Source organism: Lepus europaeus, chromosome 5 (genome assembly GCF_033115175.1).
Source record: "Lepus europaeus isolate LE1 chromosome 5, mLepTim1.pri, whole genome shotgun sequence".
In the NCBI taxonomy this organism is placed as follows: domain Eukaryota; kingdom Metazoa; phylum Chordata; class Mammalia; order Lagomorpha; family Leporidae; genus Lepus; species Lepus europaeus.
The window spans coordinates 11,332,460-11,358,329 of NC_084831.1; the positions used below are offsets into that span (position 1 = coordinate 11,332,460).

The 25,870-nt window shown below is 59.4% G+C and overlaps 1 protein-coding gene across 1 annotated transcript; it reads right to left on the reverse strand.

Moving 5' to 3' along the window:
- Nucleotides 1-559: 559 nt before the first annotated feature.
- Nucleotides 560-25,870, reverse strand: SPATA21 (spermatogenesis associated 21). The gene is made up of 12 exons (XM_062193864.1): nucleotides 25,745-25,870; nucleotides 22,198-22,478; nucleotides 21,873-21,921; nucleotides 19,378-19,380; nucleotides 17,111-17,523; nucleotides 16,653-16,741; nucleotides 13,945-14,082; nucleotides 12,243-12,314; nucleotides 12,021-12,138; nucleotides 2,808-2,983; nucleotides 1,126-1,303; nucleotides 560-617 (listed from the first exon to the last, which is right to left on the reverse strand). The coding sequence occupies exons 1-12, from the start codon at nucleotides 25,868-25,870 to the stop codon at nucleotides 560-562; spliced, it is 1,701 nt and encodes a 566-aa protein (XP_062049848.1).

Genomic DNA, 25,870 nt, shown 5'->3' on the forward strand with positions numbered 1-25,870 from the left:
CTTGTCTTCATTTCAGTCCCTGGCCTCCTACCTCCTGCCGTGGCTGTTTGCGTAACCCTGGAGCTACCCCTGCCCGCCTCCTGGGAGGCTCCGGATGGTGTGCAGATTGGGGCGAGCCCTGGGTCTTGCAGCTCCCTCCTGCGCTTCCGAGGGCCTGCTGCCTTCAGGGACTAGGTCTTTCCCAGGTACTTCCCTTAACGCTCACCACTTCCTGTGAGCATGGGGCCCCAGTCCAAAGCAGGAGAGGATGGTGAGGAAGGGCCGCCCCGCTCTGTGCTTGGAAAGTGCATGGAAGGCCCAGCACCCAGGGCACAGGCCAGGGCCTTGAGGCGAATCTCGCCTCGGGGTTCTCAGGCCAGAGCCAAGCTGGAGCCCTGCTCTCGGAGACCGGAGGAAGGAGTGAGACCGGGGTCCCCAGCGCGGAGGCTGCGGAGGCTGCGGAGGCTGCGGTTCTTGGTGTTTATTGGCTTACCAGGCCATACAGGCAGACGGCAGCAGCCCCGCCTGGCGCCCCGTCCGTCCGCAGGCCGTGAACAGTTGCGCTGTCCAGAGAAGAGGGTCAGTGGGTTTGAGCTGATACGGAGCTGAGCCACTTCCGGCTGTCAGAGCTGTATTCTCTGTGGGGAGGGGTGAGGCAGAAGGGTGGGAGACGCTCAACTCTCCTTGGTGCCCCGGGACTTGAGCCATCCCTGTGCGCCGAGGCGGGAGGAGGCCTCCTGGCAGCGATGGAGCCAGCAGCTGGGCTCAGGGCCTGATTCCAAATCAGGGCCCTTTTCCCCCGAGGGGCCTGGCCGGGGACTGCTGCAGGGACACGGTTCTGCCCGGCAGCTCTGCCTGCTTCTCCTAATATGGAGCCAGACTTGGGCAGAGGAGCTCAGAATTAAACCGCTTGTGAGGGAGAAAAAGAAGTGCCCCTGGGTCCTGGGCCCAGGAAGCCTTCGGTGAGGCTACCCACTCGGGACACACCAGGTCGGTTTCTGCCCCCCCCCCCCGCCACAACCCCGCTTTCAGCTCCCAGAGCAAGCATTCTCGGGGCTGGACTCCCTAGGGGTTTGTCCGAATGGCCTCTTAAGGAAGGGAGAAGGGGATCGGCCTGGGCGGCGGCCTTGCCCTCTGGGCACCTGCCTTTTGCCTTGAGATCCTGGCTGGAAGAAGAGGCCACGAATGTCCGGGCCCAGGCTGGAGGGGTTGTACTGGTCCAGCACGAAGTGGCTGCCCTGTTTCCGGTGAACTATCTTCTTGTCCAGTCGTGGGCACAGCGGGATGCAGGGAACCTGGGCGTAGGGACTCTGCAGGTTGGCAGCTGGTGGGGGAGGAGCAGGAAGGCGTCAGGCAGACCCCAGTGAAATCCTGGCTCTGCCACAGCGGGTGGGGGTGGGGATGGGGGAGTAGGGTTTGGGCAGGTCACTTAACCTCTCTGAAGATGGCAGTAGCCACCTGCCAGCGTTGATGACAAGGATTGAGGTGTAATGTGTGCGTATGCAAAGCACCCAGCTGAACTCTGAGCACAGATCAAGAGCTAATAACGGGCTGGCGCTGTGACGTAGCAGGTAAAGCCGCGGCCTGCTAGTGCTGGCATCCCATATGGGTGCCGGTTCTAGTCCCGGCTGCTCTATTTCCAATCCGGTTCTATGCTGTGGCCTGGGAAAGCAGCAGAAGATAGCCCAAGTCCTTGGACCCCTGCACCCACGTGGGAGACGTGGAAGAAGCTCCTGGCTCCTGGCTTCCGATTGGTGCGGCTCCGGCTGTTGAGGCCAGCTGGGGAGTGAGCCAGCAGATGGAAGGCCTCTCTGTCTCTCTCTCTCTCTCTCTCTGTCTTTCTCTGTCTCTCTCTGCCTCCCTCCCCTTCTCTGTGTAACTGTGATTTTCAAATAATAATCTTTAAAAAAAAAAAAAAAAGATAACAGGCTAATCCTCCGCCTTGCGGCGCCGGCACACCGGGTTCTAGTCCCGGTCGGGGCACCGATCCTGTCCCGGTTGCCCCTCTTCCAGGCCAGCTCTCTGCTGTGGCCAGGGAGTGCAGTGGAGGATGGCCCAAGTGCTTGGGCCCTGCACCCCATGGGAGACCAGGAGAAGCACCTGGCTCCTGCCATCGGAACAGTGCGGTGCGCCGGCCGCAGCCTGCCTACCACGGCAGCCATTGGAGGGTGAACCAACAGCAAAAGGAAGACCTTTCTCTCTGTCTCCCTCTACTGTCCACTCTGCCTGTCAAAAATTAAAAAAGAAAAAAAAAGAGCCAATAACAGCTTTAAACAGATGGCTCCTGGCAGACTGGTAGGTATATTCCAGAAACTGCAAGGCTTCCACCTCATCACGTGCTGCACAGTGGGAGTCTTAAATGGAACCTGGGCAAACAGGGCTACCTTGCCCGGTGACGAGTTTGGGGTCAGACCTGCGTGTCAGTGTCCCTGCCCAGCACATCCTGGCAAGGCCACAACTTGGGCAAGAGGCTTAAGCTTCCTCAGTGGCCAAATGGGGCAATAAATCCATGACTGGGAAGGTGGAATCCTGGCACTTCTGCCAAGGGCCCAGCTCAGTGACTGACTCGGCGCTGCGCCGGGGTTGCCGGTCTCTGCCGCTGCCCCTCCTCTCCTGGCTCCGGGGACCAACCTGAGCTCAGGGCCAAGGCAGGAGTGCGAGATGCAGTGCAGGAGGCTGAGGGCCTGGCGTGGGCTGTGGGTGATTACTGACGCACTCAAGTTAGGCCCAGCGTGGGCAGCCAGGCCGCTCGGCTCCCCAGCCCTGGCTAAAAGGAAGCCAGGCAGGTGGGCACGCAGAGCCCCCGCCCACCGTGCCCAGGGCCTCACCGTAGTTCTGCTGCTTCAGCCGGCTCAGGAGCCTGAGGACCCTTCGTTCTGGGACTTCGAAGCCGTCTGCAGGCTGAGGGCCGGCGGGGAGCAGCTTCTGCGCCCGCAGCCGGCCTATGGCCGTCTCCACCTCTCGGGCCTTGTAGGTGCCTTCCTTCAGCTTCTTCTGGTAGTAGCTGGGGAGGCAGTGCCCGCTTGCTCAGTCTGGCTCTGCTCCACGCACCCCACTCCTCCCGAGCCCCCGTCCTGTCTCCAGCTCTGCCCTTGGCTTCCCTGCCCTGGCCAAAGGCCCCTCAGTAAAGTGCGGAAAGTGGTTATCCCTGCAAGTCGCTTCACTTCTCCGAGCTTCAGGGTTCGCTGGGTAAAACGGACAATTCCTGTGGGTTCCAAGAACAAGGCCCACCGTTTGGCACCGGAGAGCTTGGGCAGTGGTGTTACTTGGGATTTCTTCCTATCAAGACGGCACAGCTGTGCATTAACTCCTGCTCCATCTCCTCCAGAGAGTCCTGCCTGCTCCTCCTGGCGCCCCACTGGGCTGCCCCGCAGGCCCTGGACTAGCTGTAACCCGCAGTGCGTCACCTGCCCCGCACCGGACTGCAGCACCCAGCACGCAGTGGCTCTTCGCGGTGCGCCAGCCGCCCTGCCACCCTTCTAAGGACTTGGCCAAGAGTGGCGAAGGGGACTCGCCGTGTCGGTGTCGGTCTCGGCCTCGCCTCACTCCTGGCACCGTGCACGAGCTCTGGCCGCAGGCAGATGGCAGGCCAGGGTCTCTCCCTCCCTGCCCAGGGGCTTCTCTGACTTTTGTGCAGCCCTGGAGTGTAGCGGGGTTTGGCAGCTGTGGCGCCGGCCTCAGCGGGGGAGGCACAGTGAGGTGTGCACGCTTCCCCTTTCCTGAGCCACCTCTCGGGGTCTCGGGAGATCCCCTGGGAGCATGACCCTTGGCAGGGCTGGCACAGCTTTCCCAGTTTCAGAGGAAACTGCTTGCTCTCCCGTCCTCTGCCCTTTCTGGGGGCTTGGATTCAAATGTGCTGCTGGTAGGTTGGTTTAGGAGTGGCTGGGGAATGAAGGAGCACTGAACGGAAAGAAAACCCTGGCCCCGGCCCTGCTTCCTCCAGACAAACTCCTGCCTTGTTGGAACTCCAGGGCCCTGGCTCTGTTCCTTAGCTCACATGCCAGCCTGGAATTCTGTGACCAGCTAAACTGTTGGGCAGAATAAACACGGTTGCAGCCGCGTGTCTTACAAATGTCTCTCTCTTGAAGCGATGGAGGATATAACCCTAAACAGAAAAGGGAGCTGCACATAGAGAAACAGGGGCTCTGACAGAGGGCAGAGGGAGGCAAGACGGTGAAGGGGGACCCCTGGGGGCGGGGACAGTGCACGTGCCGGAACGGGGGGCATCACTGTGCCTTCTGAGCTAAAGCTGCCTGGGGAAAGTTGGCTTAGTGGTTAAGACACAGACTGGGGCACCGTACCCCATATCGGAGTGTCTGAGTTAAGTCTTGGCTCCACTTCCATTGCAGCTTCCTGCCAAGGTGCACGCTGGGAGGTGGCAGGTGAAGGCGCAAGTACTGGGGTTGCTGCCCCCCAAGCGGGAGACCCAGATTAAGTTTCAGCTCCCTGCTGTGTACTGGCCCAGTCCTGGCTGTAGTGGGCATTTGGGGAAGGAGTCCGCTGATGGGAGATGGCTGTCTCGCTGTCTTTCAAATAAATCATGAATATTTTTATAGAAGCTGTTGGGGGCCGGTACTGTAGTGCAGCAGGGAAAGCCACCACCTGCGACGCCAGCCCCCACTTCGATCCAGCTCCCTGCCGACTCACCTAGGAGGCCGCAGAAGACGGTCCTAGAACTTGGCCTCTGCGCCTGCGCAGGAGACCCCTATGGAGTTCCTGGCTTGGGCCTGGCCCAACCCTGATCGTTGTAGCCATTTTGGGAGTGAACCAGCTACTAGAAAATCTCTCACTCACTTGCTCTTCTGTATTCAGCCTTTCAAATAACTAAAGAAAAGCTGTTGGGGAGGTGTGCCCTCACTTGTAAGAGGAAGCAAACCAAGAAAGAAATCCAGGAAGTGCAGAATCCAAAGCAGAGGAAAAGAAAGAATTCCTAGGATGCAGCTGAGTCCCAGATGAGAGTTCCTTAGGAGAATTAGTTTTCCAGGGACTGGCGCTGTGGCGCAGCAGCTTAAAAGCCCTGGCCTGAAGCCCCGGCATCCATATGGGCGCCAGTTCAAGTCCTGGCTGCTCCACTTCCCACCCAGCTCTCTGCTTTGGCCTGGGAAAGCAGTAGAAGATGGCCCAAGTCCTTGGGCCCCTGCACCCACATGGGAGACCCAGAAGAAGCTCCTGGCTCCTGGCTCCTGGCTTCGGATCGGTGCAGCTCTGGCTGTTGCAGCCATCTGGGGAGTGAACCAGCAGATGGAAGACCTCTCTCTCTGTCTCTACCTCTCTGTAACTCTGTCTTTCAAGTAAATAAATAAATAATAAATAATAAAAAGACAATTATTTAAAAAATTAAAAATAGACCGGCGCCGCGACTCAATAGGCTAATACTCCGCCTTGCAGCGCCGGCACACCGGGTTCTAGTCCCGGTCGGGGCACTGATCCTGTCCCGGTTGCCCCTCTTCCAGGCCAGCTCTCTGCTATGGCCAGGGAGTGCAGTGGAGGATGGCCCAAGTCCTTGGGCCCTGCACCCGCATGGGAGACCAGGAGAAGCACCTGGCTCCTGCCATCGGATCAGTGCGGTACGCCGGCCGCAGCGCGCCTACTTGGCGGCCATTGGAGGGTGAACCAACGGCAAAAAGGAAGACCTTTCTCTCTCTCTCTCTCTCTCTCACTGTCCACTCTGCCTGTCAAAAAGTAAAAAAAAAAAAAAATAATAATAATAATAATAAAGCAGCGTCCATGGGACAGCGTTGTGGCACAGCCGCAGCAGCCCCCACCAGGGCACTGGTCCTGATGTGCTGCAGACCCAGCTTCCTGCGTAAGGCACCTGGGCAGGCAGCAGGTCGTGGCCCAGGTGCTTGGGCCTCTGCCACCTGTGGGAGACCAGGATGGAGTTCTTGGCTCCTGGCTTCGGCCTGGCACTGCCTGGGCCCATTGCAGCCATTTAGGAGAGAACCTGCAGATGGACAAACTCGCGTACTCTCTCTCTGCCTTTCAAGTAGATTAAATCTTGTTAAAAATGTGCATTTATTTATTTACTTTTTAATTGGAGAGTGAGAGAGAGGGCTCCTATCCACTGATTCACTCCCCAAATGTCCACGACCACCAGGGCTGTGCCACCCTGAAGCCAGGAGCTAGGAATTCAACCCAAGTCTGCCGTTGGAAGCAGGGATCCAAGGACTTGGCTGATCACCTGCCGCCCGCTAGGGTGTGCAATAGCAGGGATCCAGAAAAAGGAGCAGGAGCCGGGACTCTAAGCCGGGAGCTCTCATGTGGGACACGAGCATCTTAACCCCTTGGCCCGATGCCCGCCCCTGAATTTCTTTGTTAAAGATTTATTTCTTTGAAAGGCAGAGTTACAGAGAGGGAGGGAGAAAAAAGGCCTTCAAACTGCTGTTTGACTCCCCAAACAGCTGGGGCTCAGCCAGGCCAAAGCCAGAAGCCAGGAGCTTCATCCAAGTCTCCCACATGGGTGGCAGGCCCCAAGCACTTGGGGCATCTTCCACTGCTTTCCCAGGTGCATTAGCAGGGAGCTGGATCAGAAGGGCAGTAGCCAGTGACCCAGCACCTGCATGGAACGCTGGCATCACCGGTGGCAGCTTAACCTGCTGCACCACAACGCCAACCCCATCCACCACCTAAATTTTTAATAGCTAAGTCAAAGTTGAATGCCACAAGGAAGTGGATACGGTCATATTAATAAGACAGCCTCAGTGGAGACAAGTGATTTCTATGTCATGACCAGATGTTCAGTTCATCAGGAAATAGAGAATTCTGAACTTGTAAGGTAAGGGGTGGACGTTTGGTGCAGCAGCTAAGTCGCCACCAGGGATGCCTGCACCCCTGCACCCCATATCGGAGTCTCGGTTCAAGTCCCAGCTCCACTTCTGATTCCAGCTGCCTGCAAATGCGCACCCTGGGAGGCAGCAGGTGATGCTCAAGTGCTTGGGTCCCTGCCGCCCACATAGGAAACCTGGATGGAGTTCTGGGCTCCTGGCTTTGGCCTGGCCCAGCCCTGGCTGGCTGTCTCTTGTCTCTCTATGCCTTTTGAATAGCATTAAAATAAATTTAAAGAAATATAAGGCAAAACCTGATATAACTACAAGTAGAGAATTCCTACGCCAGTGGTGCCAAGAAGCAGACAAGTACAGAAGAGAATGCGCTTCCTTAAGGTCCAATTCCAGTTCACACGTGGAGGAGTGACGGAGCTAGGAAGTCAGCATTTCAACCACTGGATTGATCACCGATTTAGGCAAGAGTCGTCAGCAGATGCTAAAACACGGGTGTTGGGGCCGGCGCTGCGGCACAGCGGGTAAAGCTGCCACCTGCAGTGCCGCCATCCCATATGGGCACCGGTGCGAGTCCTGGCTGCTCCACTTCCGATCTGGCTCTCTGCTATGGCCTGGGAAAGCAGTGGAAGATGGCCCAAGTCCTTGGGCCCCTGAACCCACGTGGGAGACGTGGAAGAAGCTCCTGGCTCCTGGCTTCGGATCCGCACAGTTCTGGCCATTGTGGCCAGTTGGGGAGTGAACCAGCAGATGGAAGACCTCTCTCTCTCTCTCTCTCTCTCTCTCTCTGTGGGTAGGTGGGGGTAACTCTGACTTTCAAATACAATAAATAAATCTTTAAAAAAAACCAGGGGTGTAGGCCAGCGCCGTGGCTTAACAGGCTAATCCTCCGCCTTGCGGCGCCGGCACACCAGGTTCTAGTCCCGGTTGGGGCGCCGGACTCTATCCCGGTTGCCCCTCTTCCAGGCCAGCTCTCTGCTGTGGCCCAGGAAGGCAGTGGAGGATGGCCCAAGTGCTTGGGCCCTGCACCCGCATGGGAGACCAGGAGAAGCACCTGGCTCCTGGCTTCGGATCAGCGAGATGCGCCGGCCGCAGCGGCCATTGGAGGGTGAACCAGCGGCAAAAAGGAAGACCTTCCTCTCTGTCTCTTTCTCTCACTATCCACTCTGCCTGTAAAAAATAAATAAATCTTTAAAACAAAAACAAAAACAAAAAAAAACCAGGTGTGTTACGTGTGGTGAAAGGGGGATGTTTGTGTCGACGCAGTTCCCCAATCAGCCTCAGGAAACAGAACAAACGCCTCCCAGTGAGAAACCGTGGCAGAAATGACACGGCGGGCACACGGCGGGCACATGGCGGGCACGCGCGCTCCCCCGGCACCCGTTGTCCTGTCTGTGTGAGGAGACACCAGCAGGTGCAGCCCTCAGCAGCAGTGACAAGAGGAGGACCCGTCCAGGTCCCAGGAAGCCACAGCCACGACAAGCCCTGTGCCCTGCGCCCTGCGCCCGGTGCTCCTGGCTTGGAGGAAAAAAGAAGGAAGACACCACCCCCCCCACCCCCCCCCAGCAAAGGCTGTTAGTGTCAGGACAATGGCCCAACAATAGGATGAGGGGACAGTGTTGCTTCAGTGTTAATTTCCTAAAATGGATAAGATACTGTGAGTGTATAAGAAAACGCCCTCCCTATTAGAAAATACAGATCTTCAGAAGCTCATGGAAAAGGTGTGTTAGGAAAAAACTGCAGAGAATTCAAAATTTTTGCACCAAACTGAGTCTAGTTTAACTGCATGCTTCCATGTACTTTGAGAAGAACCCTCATAAATACTGAATGCCCGGGGACAAGGGGACGGGCGTCTTACTCTGCTGATTCTTAAGTGGTTGAGAAAGACAAGTTTCATCTAGGTGTGCGAAAGGCAATGACAGAGCAAACGTGGGAAAATGCTGCCCATTGGGAAACCTGCAAAGAGCCCTTCAATTTAAGCGTGTCCATTTAAGCTTGGTGCAGCTGAACCTGCACCCTAATAGAAGAAGTAACTACAGACCCAAAGAGAGCCTTAAGATTCTAGGGAACGTTCTTTTTAGGAAAATGCTTATTAATTTATTTTCGTCTATTTGGAAGGCCGAGAGAGAGACCTGCCGTCTGTTGGTGCGCTCCCCCGAGCCCACAACAGCCAGGGTGGGTCACACTGAAGGAAGCAGCCAGGAACTCCATGTGGGTCCCCTACCAGGTGGCAGAAACCCAAGCACTGGGCACCCTCAGGAGGCGGGAGGGAAGGGGAGGAGCCAGGGTGCAGGCTGGCAGTCTGGATCGGGAGTGCGGGTGTCCCAAGTAGCGGCCACAACACCCACCCCTACCCCTCGTACGGAACGTTCTAGCGCTCCATGCTAACACGTGGAGAACAACAAGCATCAGATGGATTCCTAGAGAAATGTGAACTGCCAGAGTTGTTCTCAAGAAGTAGAAAACCTGAGTAGTTACATAACTATTACAGAAATTGAATCAGTAATTTAAAATCTGGGGCCGGCCGGCACCGTGGCTCAACAGGCTAATCCTCCGCCTTGCGGCACTGGCACATCGGGTTCTAGTCCCGGTCGGGGCGCCGATCCTGTCCCGGTTGCCCCTCTTCCAGGCCAGCTCTCTGCTATGGCCAGGGAGTGCAGTGGAGGATGGCCCAAGTGCTTGGGCCCTGCACCCGCATTGGAGACCAGGAGAAGCACCTGGCTCCTGCCTTCGGATCAGCGCGATGCGCCGGCCGCAGCAGCCATTGGAGGGTGAACCAACGGCAAAGGAAGACCTTTCTCTCTGTCTCTCTCTCTCACTATCCACTCTGCCTGTCAAAAAAAAAAAAAAAAAAAAATCTGGGGCCAGTGCTGTGGCTCAGCTGGTTAAGACCCCGGCCCACAGTGCCGGCATCCCATAGAGGTGCTGGTTGAGTCCCAGCTGCTCCACTTCAATCCTGCTAACATACCTGGGAAAGCAGCGGAAGATGGTGCAAGGCTTGGGCCCTGCACCCACGTGAGAGATCCCGAAGAAGAAGCTCCTGGCTCCCGGCTTCAGTATTGGCCCAGCTCCAGCCATTGCAGCCATTTGGGGAGTGAACCAGCGGGTGGAAGACCTCTCTCTCTCTTTCTCTCTCCTCCTCCCTCCCTCTCCCTCTCTCTGTAACTCTGTCTTTCAAAGAAATAAAATAATAATAATTTAACATCTTCCCACTTGTTTCCGGCTCTGGATGGAGGAACTTCGCAGCAGACCAATCCTCCGCTATGGTCAGAACATTTGGGCGATTTGTGCACTGGGAAGCAAGACCTGGATTCCCAAAAATCCAAGCCTCTGGTTGCCCTGTGGGGCAGCAAGCCGGGTCGGGGAGGGCCCCAGGCTTGTCCTGACCAGAGGCGGCAGAGGGCAGAGTCCTGAGATCCGGGTGCGGGAGGAGGCAGCACCGCCCGCATGGGAAGGCAAGCATACGGCAGGCGCTGCAGGGCGGGCGGGCTCCCTGAGGCTTGTCTGGGCTACCGCGGGGACCCGCCCAGCGTGGGGACAGCCTCCCTTGTATCCACGCACCCCACAGCATCAGTGCCCCGGAGCGGGCAGAGAGGCCATGTCTGCAGCCTTGCAGGGGCCGGGTCTCTGTGCTGCCGCCAGAGCATCCCTGGAGGAAGTGTGGGAGTCGAGTCCAGTCTGCTAAGGTGACAGGCGTGGTCCCGGTGAGGCACGCGCTTGTCCCCGAGTGGAAACAGCCTCACCAGAAGAAAACAGGAACAGCTCTCCATGGACACTGACCGCCCCTGGGACCCGAATGCTGGAGTCTGGAGTCCATGACCAGAACATAACTAACCACTAACCTTGAACCGACCCGGCGGTCTCCTGCGGAGGCCAGGGGCGGGGAGGGGCTGCCCGGCATGGAGCCCAGGGGCAGAGAGGGGCTGCCTGGCGTGGAGCCCACGGGCGGTCTCCCCGCGTGGCCTCTCTAGAGCATCCTCACTTGGTGGAGCGTTTGAGGCTTTCGCTGACCAACAAGGGGGAAAAAAAAAGCCACAGGAAACGGGCCGGGTCTTGTTCAGGGCGAAGGCGTTTGTGCTTCGGGTGGGGGCTTCCTCGAAGTGAGTTACACTGAGGAATGGGCACGTGGGGCTTGGCGTCACTGCTTGTCAAGTTCATTTATGTTCTTTGGAGTTGTGTATATGTTTTTCATTTTTATTTATATATCGTTGTTTATTTGGAAGGCAGAGAGACAGGAAACAGAGACAGAGACAGAGACAGATCTTATATCCGTTGGTTCACTCCTCAAAATACCTGCAACAGCCAGGGCTGGGCCATCCCACCCACCCAGGTCTCCCACGGGGGTGACAGCGACCCAAGTGTCTGAGCCATCACCTGCTGTTTCCCAAAACAGGCACGAGCAGGAAGCTGGAACTGACCCCGGGCTGCCGGCGTCTGTGCCACGGGCCCGCCCTGCAGAGCCGTGTGTGTTCTGAGTGACTCCCAGACGCTGGGAGGAACGCGGGTCTTGTGCCTGGGGTTGCTGCGCGGATGCTGTGTGCTGTAAGCGCCGTCATACGCCTGTGCCTTGCCCCACGTGGAAAACTGGAACCCAGCATAAGGGCGGGAGGCGCACAGCCGCGCGTGACACCGAGGGAAGGCCCTAGGGGCTGAGATCCGGTTCCTGTCTCCGGTTTACAGAGGAAGAAGCTGAGGCCCAGAGAGAAGCGAGGTTCCCCGGGGACGAGGTGCCCGGGGACGGGGGAGAGGCCCAGGAGGAGCCCCTGCACCCTCCCCCTCCCTTGTGGTCCCACGGTTTCCAGGAGCCCAGCGCTGAGTGGCAGGTGTCCCGACGTATTCGTTTCAAAGACAGACGATGGGGCCCGAGGGGTCCTCTGAGGACAGGGCCGGACAGTGCCGCATGGAGTTCTGGCCCTGAGCCTGTGCCTCGGCCTCTGGCCCTGACCGTCCACGTCGTCCTGGCCACCCACCCCAGGGACACAGGGGCAGCCTCCAGCGGCTTCCTTTTTTGGAACTACTCTCTGGGTACTGCAGGGGGAATGACCGAGGTCATGTGTGACTCGGATCATCTGGCCTCCTGGATCCAGCCAGGCCTGAAGCGCTGGCTGGTTATTTGAGCCAATCGCTTCCCCTTTTGTGTAAGCCAGTTACGGAGGGTTCCTCACTCACAGCCTCGAGTCCTAAGTGCCAAGAGTCTTAGCCTCCAACACGCCGGATGCCACCTGCGTGCTCACAACCTCCTCCCAGCGAAGCCGCGCCACTCACTTCGTGATCTCCTCTAAGGCCGCCTCCGGTAGGGCCAGCATCTCCACCAGCAGGGACAGGATCTCAAAGAGCAGGGTGTGAGGGTTGGGCAGAGCCACGTCCGTCGGGGCATTCTGTTCTGGGGACACAGGACGGTGGCTGCCATTACCACTCGGTGCCCACCCAGCGCCAAGCCCCACCTCCCGGCCCCTCCTCCAGCTCTGAGTGCCCAGGGCTGCTCACCCACAGAGCAGAAGAAGCGCTTGGTGTCTGTCATCACGGCCAAGAAGTCTTTGAAGTCCACATGCCCGTCTCCTGTGGGGGGAGGGGAGCGACAGGGTAGGTGGGGCCCTCTGGAGCGGGTCCAGGCACTGCAGCCCCGAACAGTCACTTTTCGGGTCTGATTATAAAAGGAACACATATCCAACGCAGAAAACATGGTGCACGGAGAGCAGATGTGAAAATTAAAAACCTGTGGCACAAAGCACTAGGACTTGAGTCCTAGCTCAGCGCAGCCCAGGCCCAGCTGATGGGCATTTGGGGAGAGACTAGGGGGTAAGGTCTCTCTCTCTCTCAAATAAATTTTATTTTTAAATTTTAAATAGGTCCATAGCCGATATTCAAATTACTGAATGAGTGGGTGGTCTGCAGTCCTCAAAGCTGCCACGTGGGGGCGCTCAGTACCCTTGTCCCCACTTCACAGATGCGGCCTGAGGCAGGAAGGAGAGGCGGCTCTGGTAGGGGCAGGCGAGGGCAGAGCTGGGGTCACCCGCGTGTGCAGGAGGATTTGCGCTGTGCAGTGACGCCGGGGACAGAGTCATGGCACCAGGTGATCAGGGGTCCCCATGCCGTCCACGCGTTCCCTGCACACCAGGCAGGATTCCCCGCCCAGCACTGTGCAGGAATGCCCTTGTCCCTGCCTTGCCTAACTCCTGCGTAAGCTTTCACACCTTAGCATCACCTCCTCCAGGAAGCCTTCCTGAGTCTCTCCTCCCTCCACGCTGCTTCTGTCAGTGCCTCCCTGGGTCGCCCTTGCCCGACGGCAGGGACCCCCTGTGAGCAGGGTCTCCTGGGCCTGACAGCTCTCTTTGCCCTGCCCTCACAGGGACACCAGGAGGCTTTCAGTTAATTTTATTTACTGGATGAGTTGCAGCAGCAGCTGATGTCTCCTGGCATGGGTGCTGTGCTGGGTGCTGCGCCTGGATTATCTCCTGGCATCTTCACAGTAGCCTGGTACTGTACAAACCCATTCTACAGATGGAGAAACTGAGGCTTCATGAACTCCAGGCACTTGTCCTGAGCCATGCAGCGGGGAAAATGGGCAGCCAAGTGCATCTGATGAGGCGGGAGTGAGAGCCCAGCGGTCAGCCCAGCGGTCAGCGTCTCTCAGAGCACAGATAGCCTGGGGCCAGGAGGCTGGGCCGTGGCCACCTCTGCTCCCTAGAAGCTGGCACTGGATAGGGGCTCAGGGAGCATTCACTCCCAGAACTTGGGCCTGCGACATAATCTCGGGGAGTCAGTGTAGGATGGGATCCTAATTATACAACGATTAAGAATTTCTAGGCTGGGGCTGGTGCTGTGGCATTGTGGGTAAAGCCGCCGCCTGCAGTGCCGGCATCCCATGAGCACCAGTTCGAGTCCTTGGGCACCTGAACCTGTGTGGGACACCCGGAAGAAGCTCCTGGCTTCAAATCGACACAGCTCTGGCCATTGTGACCATCTGGGGAGTGAACCAGCGGATGGAGGACCTCATGCTCTCTCTCTCTCTCTCTCTGCCTTCTGCCTTTCAAATGCATAAATAAATATTTTAAAAATTAACAGAATTTCTGTGCTGTGCCAGCAGAGCGCTAAACCAGACCCAGGTCCTTCCAGCACAGGGTCTCACGACCTCCCTGGTGTCTGCCAGGGAAGCCCCGGCCTGGGGTGGGAGCGGCCCCCCCCTCACCGTCGACATCGGCGCTCATCAGCGCGTCCTCCACCTGGGCTGGGGTCAGGGAGAAGCCCACCAGGAGCAGGATGTTCTTCAGGCTCTGCGCATCCACCTCGCCCGGGCCATTGAACATCTCGAAGTAGCTGCGGAAAGCTGCGGGAGGCGGGCCTACGTGGGCAGGGAGTCCTTCCCCCACCCCCATTCATTCCAGCCCCTCCACCGCCTCCCGCCCAGCCTCCTCCAAAGATAACTAAGCTAAGAGTGTAGAGGCTGCCGTTGGGGCTAAGCAAGTTAAGGCATCCCATATGGGTGCTGGTTCGAGTCCCGGCTGCTCCACTTCTGATCCAGTTCCCTGCTAATGCACCTTGGAAAGCAGCAGGAGATGGCTCATGTGCTGGGGTCCCTGCACCCACGTGGGAGGGCAGGATGGAGTTCCAGGCTCCTGGCTTTGGCCTGGCCCAGCTCTGGATGTTGTGGCCATTTGGGGAGTGAACCAGCAGATCGAAATTCTCTCTCTCTACCTTTCAAATAAAGTAAATAAATAAAATCAATTCCATAAAAGAGGAATGGAGGGACATGGTGCCCTGGGACTCACTCTGTTCTCCCAGACCAGGCGCAGGTGGGATATGAGCTGAGCTCATCTGTAGCCTCCATTGGCACCAGGAGTCCCCCCACTGCAGGGCACCCTGCATGTGCCAGGCCCTGGGCTAAGTTTTTTTTTTTTTTTCTTTAAAGATTGATTGATTGATTTGAAAGGCAGAGTTACAGACAGAGAGAGGGAGAGACAGAGAGAAAGGTCTTTCGTCTGCTGGTTCACTCCCTAAATGGCCACAATGGCTGGAGCTGGGCCGATCCAAAGCCAGGAGCCAGGAGCTTTTTCTGGGTCTCCCACATTGGTGCAGGGGCACTAGGACTTGGGCCAGCTTCTACTGCTTTCCCAGGCCATAGCAGGGAGCTGGATCGGAAGTGGAGCAGCCGGGACTCGAACCGGTGCCTACATGGGATGCCGGCACTGCAAGTGGAGGCTCAGCCCACTGCACCGCAGGGTGGCCCTGGGCTAAGCTCTTTGGAGCCCTGCTCTTGTTCAGTTCTTTCAGCGTCCTCTGAAGAGCAGAATGCTTATTCCCCTCGGTAAAGATGGGGAAACGGGTCACAGGGTAGGTGACCAGACAGCTTTTTCCAAGTCTGTCCCTTGTCCTTGGTGTCTACAGCCACTTATCTGGGCCAGAGCAGAGGACAGGCAGAGTGGCACCAGCTCACCCAAAGCCGTGCCCTAGTCTAGCGCGCGTGCTGGCTTTCTCAGCCCACGGTGAGACCGGACTGCCAGCGGCTCTGCTGGTTAGTAAGCTGGGTGGCCCCTGTGGGCTGGACTGTGTTCCCCCGAATTGTCATGTTGCAGCCCTGGCCCCCAGGGCCTCAGGATGGGGCTGAGTCTGGGGACAGGGCCTTTACAGAGGCGCTGAGGGTGTTGCAGCCCTGGCCCCCAGGGCCTCAGGATGGGGCTGAGTCTGGGGACAGGGCCTTTACAGAGGCGCTGAGGGTGTGAGGCCGTTAGCGCGGCGCTCAGGCGCTCGTCCCGTCTGGCTGCTTTCCTGTGAGAAAAGGCCACCTGGCCAGAGGCAGGGCCGGGCTTGGCCAGGATGTGCGTGCGTGCGGGGACGGCCGGGTGGGGACACAGCAGGCCAAGGAGGGGCCTCTGGGGAAACCGGCCCCGCTCCATCGCCTCCAGCACTGTGAGAAAACAGGGGTCAGTGCGCGTCATTCAGCCGCCCGGTGAGCGGCACTGGGTGATGGCGGCCGGGCTGATCCAGAGCCAGGGGCCAGGCGCCTCGGTTTCCCTGTCTGTACTGACCACCGGACGCAATTCACAGCACACGACAGACGCTGTTAAGTCTGCAAGTCTCAGACAAACAGGCGGGGCGGGGCTGAGGGTCCGGGGAGGAGGGGCCCTGCCAGGGGCTGGCGCTGTCCAAAAGGGAGAACCGGAAGAGCTCCCAGAAGCCGTGGGGGAGGGCAGGCAGCTCCTTCCTCCCCAGACAGGAACTGAGGTCGGGGCGGGGACCCTGAGACTGAGCCCACTGGTGTGCTTTTCATCAGTGGCTCGTGGGGTCGGGCCGCGCCCCCTTCCCCCTGCAGAATAGCCAGGGGGGTTAACACCAAAAGCAGTGAAGTTCAAGGTCGGGGCCCAGGGAGCCCCTGAGCCTTCAGGGAAGGCAGAGGAAGAGGCTGCTCTTTGCAGGGCAGTGGGGATGGGAGGAGGCACACCCATTGCGTTAGGGAGGTGGGGTCAGAGGGCACTGCATTTCACACGTGGTCGTGCTCAGGATTTGTGGTTTTGGGGTGGGCATGAGGTGCAGTGGGAGTGGGAGCTGTAAGATGGGGGCCCTGGTGCCCTTCCAAGATGCCTCTCAGCAGGCCCAACAGAGCAGGCGTGGGTTGGGGGCCAGAAACACCTCTGAAACCCACACTCCTTTCCAGGACTTCCCTCGCCCCGAGAGGCAGCCCCGCACCTGGGGGAGTCCTGGACCTCAAGTCGGGGGGCTAGCTAGCGTTAACACCCCACCCTCCATGGCTCCTGAGCTCGGTGCACCCCCTCCCCTGCAGTAAGTCCCCTTGGTCCAGTGCACAGGGCCACGGTGGTCGGCAGGGCAGCGGTGTCGCCTGGCGGGACATCATCCCACCACGCCTGCAACCAGGGCCCTGCGTGAGCCGGCTGCCCTCACCTTCCTCCTGCCGCAGGGTGAGGCGCTCCTCGGCCCGCTCCTCCCAGCTCTGACACAGCTTCCGGAGGCTGTGGTCTTCCGGCTCCTGCCTGCAGGGACAAAGCCGGCCCGGGGCCACATCCAGCCCACCCTGCCCGCAGCTGCCACTGGGGTCTGGCGGAGGCAAGGGGAGGCCAGGAATGGCCCTGGGGGAGGCCTGATGGGGAGGTCAGGACAGGAAGAGGGAGACCCAGAGGAGGGGGGAGCCCTTTCGTGGCGCGCGCGCGGGGGGGGGCAGTTGTAAAGGGGCCAGAAACGGGAGAGGGGGCAGAGCGAGACCTGGGAGGTACAGAACTGGGAGATACAGGGCAAGACGGAGGGAACAGGCAGCAGTAGGGACAGGGACAGAGAAGCGGAGGCAGGGACCTGCATCCAGGACCAGGCTCTGCTGGGAGCCCTGGGTGGGGGTGGGGCCCTACCGTGCCCTGCAGCTGCTCAGGGTCCGCTCGCAGCCCCCGTGCAGGAGCTCCGTCCTCCTCCATGGCGCCCGCACTGCAGCCACTGGAGCACCCACGGGGGCAGGGCCAGGCCCAGGGGTCAGCGACCGAGTCCACGGAGAGGCAGTGGCGGGAGCTGAGGCGGGTGTCTGGGGCAGGGGCAGGGGCAGGCTTGGGGCTGAGATGGGCACGGGGGTGGGGGTCCTGGGGAGCTTCCGGCCCGGCGGGGCCTGGGCCCTCGAGGCTCTCCGGTGGGCGGCCTCCTCCTCCTCCCCCACTGCCAGCAAGCATTTCATGAAGCCCTGGCGAGGGGGTTCGGGGCCCTGGGCCCCTGCAGACTCCTCAGGCTGGTTCTGCGCGCGGTCTGGCTCCCGCCTCTCTTCCATGTCCCTCATCTGTGGGGACATAGAGGGCATCTGGGAGGCCTCCAGCCTACCAGACAGTCCCACAAGCTCCTCCCTGCCGCCACTTCTCGGGGTTCCAGAACTGCCTTCTGTCTGAGCCCCCACTAGCTCCTGCCTCGGGTCCCACTAGCTCCTGCTTCGGGTCCTCCCAGCGCCACCTGCCACCGCCCGGCCCCGCGGGCTGTGGTCTTAATGAGCGACTGCTGGTCCAACCAACTGGTTGCTTTCCTTCACTTGCAACCATAACCACTGCGGGGACCCTGCCCGCACCTGCTGTTTGCCCGTCTAACGGGTGCTAGGACCTCCTCCACCTCTGTCATCCAGACACGGGGTCTTCAAAAAGCTCATGGAAAATGTGGGATATGGAAAAGCTATGCACGTGTTGCAAGACGTTTCACACCAGAGTCTAGTCTAACCTTTCCATGAAATTTTTGCAATGCCCTCACACGCCCAGTAGCCAGCTCGTGGTAGGGACTCGGTCAGTTCCTTCTCAGCCACACCCTGCATCTCTTCCCTCCCTTGGAGGGGGGTGGGCTGTCCACCGCCCACCTCTGACAAGGCCAGGCCCCAGGGGTTCCCGGTTTTCATCTTGCAAAACTCAAACTCTGTACCCATTGAACGGTAGCCGCTGCCGCCCCACCTACAACCTCTGGCGACCCCGTTCTACTCTGTCTGAGATTCCGACTGGGTCTGTCCCCAAGAGCAGTCACACGCGCTTGACTCCAGTGTCTCCAGCGTCTCAGGGGTCACTCATGCAGTAGCGTGTATCGGAATCCCCTTCCTTTTTAACGCTAAGATTTCATTGCCAACGCAGACCACGCTGTGTTGACCCACCTGGGTGGCGGCTGTATTTTTGGCTATTCTGACTGATGAGAACCCTGCTGTAGGTGCTGCTGGGTACACCCAGAAGTGGACTTGCTGGGTCACGGACAAGTTCTATTTATTTATTTATTTATTTATTTATTTATTTATTTATTTTTTTGACAGGCAGAGTGGACAGTAGAGGGAGACAGAGAGAAAGGTCTTCCTTTTGCCGTTGGTTCACCCTCCAATGGCCGCCGCGGTGGGTGCGCTGCGGCCGGCGCACCGCGCTGATCCGAAGCCAGGAGCCAGGTGCTTCTCCTGGTCTCCCATGGGGTGCAGGGCCCAAGCACTTGGGCCATCCTCCACTGCACTCCCTGGCCACAGCAGAGAGCTGGACTGGAAGAGGGGCAACTGGGACAGAATCCGGCACCCCGAACGGGACTAGAACCCAGTGTGCCGGCGCCGCAAGGCGGAGGATTAGCCTGTTAAGCTACGGCGCCGGCTGACAAGTTCTATTTTTAGATTTAATTTTTTTCATTCATCTATTATTTATTTGAGAATCAGATAGAAAGAGATCACCGCCATTTGCTTGCTGAGTTACTCCCCAAATGCCCGCAATAGCTGGAGCTGGGCCAGGCCGAAGCCAGGAGCCAGGAACCCAATCCAAGTCTCCCACACGACTGAAAGGGGCCCGAGCGCCTGAACCGCCACCGCTGCCTCCCAGGGTCGGTGCTAGCGGGAGCTGGAGTCAGGAGCGGAGCTGGGATTCAACCCCAGACGCTCAGGGCGGCCTCTGTTTTAATTTCCTAAGGAAGCGCTGTTCTGCAGTGGCCACACCATCTCGCGTTCCCGCCACCCTCGCACAGGGCCTGTAGCACGTCCCCACCACCCTTGTTAGCGGCTGCCTGTCTTTGTGGGCAGCACACAGCCCATGGCTGTGAGCCGAGAGTCCTCCTATCCTTCTCCCTCCGACCCACCTCTCCCACCACCACACAGTTCACAAGTCCTCCCGGCTCCACCTCCCAAGTCCCCATGATGCACTTCCTGCCGCCACCCTGGTACAGGCCAGGCCACCACCTGTTGTCCAGGGCACTGCCAGGGGCTCTGCCCTTGGCTCCCGCCCGCTTCATTACCCACCAGCTGCTACACCACAGTGCTTCCAGCCCACACCGGCTCATCTCACACCAGCCTGCTGAAACCCTTCAGCGGCTTAGTTTGGATTCTACATTTATTCCAAACCCCTCACTCTGGCCTTCAAGACCCTTGCACAATCCTCCCTCCCCTCTCCCCGACCTTCCGTCTGGGCCTGCTCTCGACCAGTTCTTGTCCACCAGGCCCGTTAGCTGCTGCTGCCTCTGCCCAGCATGCGCTTGTCCCCTGTCTGTGCCTGGCTTGCTCCTTCTCGTCATGTAGGTCACCTCCCCACTGGAGACCGCCGAGTGCTCCCCCAGCGTCCCTCACCCGTGCCCTCATCCAGCTTGATGCCCTCAGGAGCAGGGTGCTGTCCCTGCTGCCCCCGCCCTTTCTCTCCTAGCCCAGGGCCTGGGCTGCCGTCCACACCCAGTGCATTCTCGTGGAATCCACTTGGGCCTGTCCCCAGGAGCCAGCCTGGGCTGCCAGGAACCTCTCTCACGTCTCCTCCACCTTCTCACCAGTCCAGAGAAGCACCTCGCCCCCTCAGCACTTCCCCGCTGAGTGCCTACTGTGTGCTGGGCTTTGTACACAGAGCAGTGTCTGGAGTGGGTGCCTTCACAGAGCTCAGGTTCTAGATAATAAATAGGTCCACAGACCACCCAGGTAGCGTCAGACAGAGAAAGTGCTGCAGGCACGATAAAACACTACGGAGTGACAAGGTGGCTGCCGCTGACAGGCTGCACGGACACGGTGGCCAGGGAAGGCCTTGCTGAGAAAGTGGCATTCCAGCTGAGAGTCAGCTCCGAGAAGGGCACAGGGGACGGCACGTGCCAAGGCCCTGCGGTAGGAGTAGGCATGCGTAGTTGAAGGGTGGAAAGCTGAGTGGCGAGACACAGGCCTTACGGGTCTTGGGGGAGATCCTAGCTCTTATTACAAGAGGATGGGGCTTGGAGCAGGGTGATGGGGGAGGGGGTCGAGGGAGAGGAGGGACTCGGGATTTATTCTGTAGGTAGTGCGAGGCAGGCCTGGCTGGCGCGTGGTACAGGGAAGAAGAGGATCGGAAGTGGTTTGGAGCCGGTTGGCAGAGCCCCTGGGTGCAGGCAGGGCCACGTGCTGACATGAGGCAGACTGGACGAGGAGCAGGTTTGAGGGGGAATCCAAGGTTCTGTTCTGTGTCCACTTTGAGAATTCGGGAGCGGGACTCATCGGGGGACAGAATGAGACCGCCCAGGGAGAGGGCGGAGGTGGAGAGCAGAGGCTGTGTCCCTGGAGGTGGACAGGAGGAGCAGGGGCCAGGGAGGGAGGCTGGGGCAGAGCTGCCAGGGAAGTTGGCGGGGCCAGGGCGGGGCTGCCCGGGAGGAGGACTGGAGACGTGGTGCAGCTGTTTAAACTGCTGCTCCCCACGCTAGCACCGCACGTTGGCGCACAGCTGAGTCCCGGCTGCTCCGCTTCTGATCCAACCCCCTGCTAATGCGCCTGGGAAAGCAGCAGCAGATGGCCCACGTGCCTGAGCCACCACCACCCACGTGGGAGACCCAGCTGGAGTTCTTGGCGCCTGGCTTCAGCCTGGCCCAGCCCTGGCTGTTGCATCTACGTGGGGAGCGAACCAGCAGATGGAAGCTCTCTTCCTCTGTCTCTCTGCCTTTCAAATAAATACATTTTTAAAAGAAAGTGGAGCAAGCGAGGACAAGTAGCTGTTGAGGGGCTGTGCTGGGAAGGGAACACAGCAGGGGCGTGTGGGCCCGGGGATGCGCTGGCTTCCACACCGGGTCACTGAGCCGTGCGCATGTGCGGGCGGGCGGGGACAAGCCTGTAAAGTGGGGAGGCTGAGCCCGTGGGCAGGGACCTGTCTTCCCGGCTTCCAGCCCAGGCAAGGCAGGGAGGGCGTGGACTTGGAGGTGGGGCCTTCTCATCGTTATCAGCTGGGGCTTCTCATCTCCCAGAGCGGCAGGAGGTGAGGTGAAGGGTGGGGCCGCTGCTGGGACGGGCATCCTGAGCGAAGTGGGAGGGGCTGCCGAGGACAGTGGCGACTCTGAGCCCCGAGCCAGGCCGAGCTGCTCAGGGGCAGGGCGAGGTGCGGCTGGGCTTCCAGGAACACAGCAGAGAGGGGCAGGGGCGAGTGTTGGCAGGCTGTGACGATGACGACTGCGCATTTGCAGGCTGCCCGGTCAAGTCAAAGAGGCAGAAAGTGGCAGAGCTGGCGGAGGGGGGACGGCTGTGGGTGACCGTGGGTGACCGTGGGTGAGAAATCCATGCTGATGAGGAACAAGCCTTGCATGGCATGAGCCCTGGGGTTCCGAGTGTAGCGGAACACACACACACACACACATATATGTGCACACATGCTCACACACAGGTGCACACCCCAACACCCACCCCAGCCCCTCTCAGATACTACTTACCGGTGCAGGAAGAGGTGCTGGTGCTGGCTGGGTCTCCACTGCTTCACCCCTATGTAGGGGAGAACCCCTAGGTCAGGGAGCATCCAGGACACTCACAGCTCTGCCCCCAGCCTCACCCTGGCCTTGTCGTCGCTGTCACGTACACAGGCTCACGGACCAAAGAACTCCAGCATGAGAGCCATTAGATAGGGAAACTGAGGCCAGAGGGGCACCACTTGGCCAAGGCCCTGGGCCAGTTCGGGAGCTGGCAGGACTGGAATTCGCTTCACCTGTAACGGAGCACAGGTGCAACCTCGCAGGGCAGGGAGTGGCGGAAGTGGCTCACCCCTCTCCGGGCGTTGATGGCAGGAAGCCATGGGCTAGCCTCTCCTCTGGAGCCTCCGTGGGTATTAAGAGCGTGGTGTCCTGGGAGCTGTCCTTGGGGCCCCTTCGGGGGGGGTCTCCCGGGGCCCCCTCTGCCCGGATGTGAGAGATGCCCGCCTCCCGAGGGGGCCCGGCTCCCAGTGGCTGTCCACAGCTGTCTGAGGTGCGGCACGGCTCTGCTGGCTCCACTATGTCTGATCTGTCTGCTGCCTGGTGACCGGGGGTGGACGGATGCTCTGGGCCCTGTGGAGGACAAGGACATTAAGGATGGGGAACGCCACCCTGGTTATCTGCTTACTCTGGGCCAGGCCCTGCAGGCACCCCCAGAAGGTAGCATAAGTACCCTGTATATTTTTGGAAAAGAAAAACTTTTATTGTTTATCTGAGAGGGAGCGAGGGAGAGAGAGAGAGAGAGGGGAGAGGGATGTTCCATCTGCTGGTTCAGTCCCCAAATGCCCCAAACAGCTGGAACTGGGCCAGGCCACAGTCGGGAGGTGGGCACACAATGCAGAGCTCACAATCCAGGGTGGCAGGGACCCAGCTGCCGGCTCCAGCACCGCTGCCTCCCAGGGTCTGCACTGGAGGAAGCTGAGTCAGGAGCCAGAGCCATAACCACGAGGACGCCGTAACCACGAGGCCAACCACCCGGCGCCCACCTCCACGGTTTGACGGGTGAAAACTGAGGCCCAGGGAGGCACGGCCAGCCCAAAGTCACGGTCGTGCCTCCCTGTGGGGGTGAAGGGAGCCAGCAAACACACGGAGACCCCCTTTGCCTGGCATTTCCCAAGGGGGTGTTTCAAAGAACAAGAACCTTTCATGACACTCCCTAAAAATAGGCGCTTTGGCGGGGCATTCAAGGTGGCGGAAGAGAGAGGTCCTGCACTTGTCCCCAGAATGCCACAGGATGGACCCCACTGCCAGAGATCGACTGAGGGGAAACTTCCACAAGGAAGTGATGGGAGGGGCCAGCGCTGTGGCGTAGTGGATAGGGCCACCTGCGACGCTGGCATCCCATATGGGCGCTGGTTCGAGTCCCGGCTGTTCCACTTCCTGTCCAGCTCCCTGCTGATATGCCTGGGAGAGCAGCCAAGGATGACTTGAGTGCTTGGACCCCTGCATCCATGTGGGAGACCCAGCCGTTGTGGTCATTCGGGGACTGAACCAGCGGATAGAAGATATCCTTCCCCTCCCCCACCCCCCCTGTGTAACTCTGACTTTCAAATAAACAAACAGGGGCCAGCACTGTGATGTGGCAGGTAAGCCCAACGCCTGCAGTGCCGGCATCCCATGTGGGTGCCGGTTTGAATCCTGGCTGCTCCACTTCCCATCCAGCTCTCTGCTGTGGCCTGGGAAAGCAGTAGAAGATGGCCCAAGTCCTTGGGCCCCTGCACCCGCGTGGGAGACCCAGAAGAAGCTCCTGGCTCCTGGCTTTGGATCAGTGCAGCTCCAGCCATTGTGGCCATTTGGGAAGTGATGGCCATTTGGGGATAGAAGAATTCTCTGTCTCTCTCTGCCTCTGCTTCCCTGTAACTCTGCCTTTTAAATAAATATATAAATCTTTTAAAAAATAAAAAATAGGCCGGCGCCGCGGCTCACTAGGCTAATCCTCTGCCTTGCGGCGCCGGCACACCAGGTTCTAGTCCCGGTCGGGGCACCGATCCTGTCCGGTTGCCCCTCTTCCAGGCCAGCTCTCTGCTATGGCCCGGGAGTGCAGTGGAGGATGGCCCAGGTCCTTGGGCCCTGCACCCACATGGGAGACCAGGAGAAGCACCTGGCTCCTGCCATCGGATCAGCGCGGTGCGCTACCGCGCCGGCCATTGGAGGGTGAACCAACGGCAAAAGGAAGACCTTTCTCTCTGTCTCTCTCTCACTGTCCACTCTGCCTGTCAAAAATAAATAAATAAATAAAAAATAAAAACTTGAAAAGGCAAAGGAGGAAATATGCAGTAGAAATGGCAAGTCCTTTAAAAAGAAAGAAAGAAGTGAGGCGAACTCTACCCAGCACGGAGACCCAGAAAGATGGCAGAGAGGGAACAAAGCACACGGCACCTCCCACCCAGCTCCCGGCCAGGACCTGTGGGGACCTGTGGGGACCTGTGGGGACTCAGCTGCAAAGTGGCAGGAACCCCACCACCGCCTCGCACTCAACCCTACCTAGAGGAGAAGCCCACAGTCCTCACCGGCCTTCGATCCAGTCTGCGTGGGCTCCGAGGCACTGCTTTGCTCCAGAAAAGGAAGCCACATTGCCTCCCTTTGCTCCCAAACCGCCAGGCCTAAGCTGCTACGGCACAGCCACTGCTAAAGTCCGTTCTGTTTTAGGGGAGAGCAGGCAGCCCCGTCGGCAGCAGAAGGCCCACCCCCCGGAGCCAGGCCACTTCGCAGGGCACAGAGCAGACCCCTGTGCCTCCTGCAGGTGTGGAGCTGCCAGTACGAACCCTGGAGCCACGTGCACTGGCTCCGAGCGACCCAGAGATGCTTCTTGCTTCTCGGACTAGGCGCAAGCAGCAGCTGATGCCCAGATCTGCGGAAGCCCGCTTCTGCATCTCTCAGCACAGGGTGGGGGGCGGCCGGAGCACGTGCCCAGCACCACCCTGGCATGCCCTGTGGGCCCCGAGGCAGTCCCTTCTGTGTCCTGCAGCCCTGCGGCCGTGGCTGCTGGTGCTGTAATCGCTGGAGTAAGTCACGCCCACCTGTGGGACTGGAGAGCCCTATTTACGCTCCTCTGCTTCCGGCTGGCGGCTGCCAGTCCACAATCCTCAGCAGGACCTGCATGGGCCCTGTGCGTCCCACAGCTCTGGCTCTAAGTCCCAGGGCTGCCTGTTCACCCAAGGAGCCTTGGGATGATCCTGTCTACATCGCACAGATCCAGGCCTGCCGCTGCGAGTGCACCGCCCCCAGGATAACCTGAACCAACACGTGGAACAGGCAAGGCCGGGACGGTCACTGTCGGAGCCGAAGTCCACAGCTACCAGAGTTCACCCCACGGGACCTGGGGAGGACCGACCTTATCTGCATTCAACCGCCCCAGACCCAGTGCCAGTGCACAACCCCAGTGTCACCTGTGCATGCAACATGGGGCCTGGGTAAAGTCTCCACTGCGTCCTGCAGCTCTGGGACAGCGACTGTTGGCTCAGGAAATCCTGGGAACCCTGCACTGGCCCTGTGGGAACGGGAAGGCTCCACCTCCAGCCCACTGCTGCAGGCCCGCGGCTGCCAGCGCACAGTCTCCGCATAACCTGCACTTTTCCCGTGGGGCCTGGGCAAGGCACCCTTCCTGCCCTGCGGCCTCTGGGACCATGACCATTAGTACTCTGTTCCTTGGGGTCACCAGAACCCGCCCTAGAGAAGATCCCACCTGCATTCCAGTCCTCTAGGCCTCTCCTGCCAGGCACAATCCCCAGCATAACCCATCTTAGCCCCGTGGGCCCTGGGCAAGGCACCCTTCCCACGGCCCCAGCTCCGGGGCTGGCTCTCCTGGTGCGGTACGTCCCACCACCACCCCTGCCTACCCAGCAGGACGTGGGGAAGGCCCCCTCCACGTCACAGCTGTTGGTGCCACAAGTCCCAGCATTACTCAAGCTTGCTTGGTGGGACAAGGGGACAGCCTCTCCTGTGTCCCGCAGCACCAGGAACAT

Bases quoted from the DNA above. Each gene is read 5' to 3' on its own strand.
- SPATA21 (XM_062193864.1), bottom strand. From the start codon at position 25,870: ATGTTCCTGGTGCTGCGGGACACAGGAGAGGCTGTCCCCTTGTCCCAC. The intron at 14,083-16,652 runs GTGAGGGCAGCC...CGCCTCCCGCAG, and splicing joins CACCCTGCGGCAGGAGGAAG to CTTTCCGCAGCTACTTCGAG. The intron at 12,315-13,944 runs GTGAGGGGGGGG...CTCCCCCCACAG, and splicing joins GATGAGCGCCGATGTCGACG to GAGACGGGCATGTGGACTTC.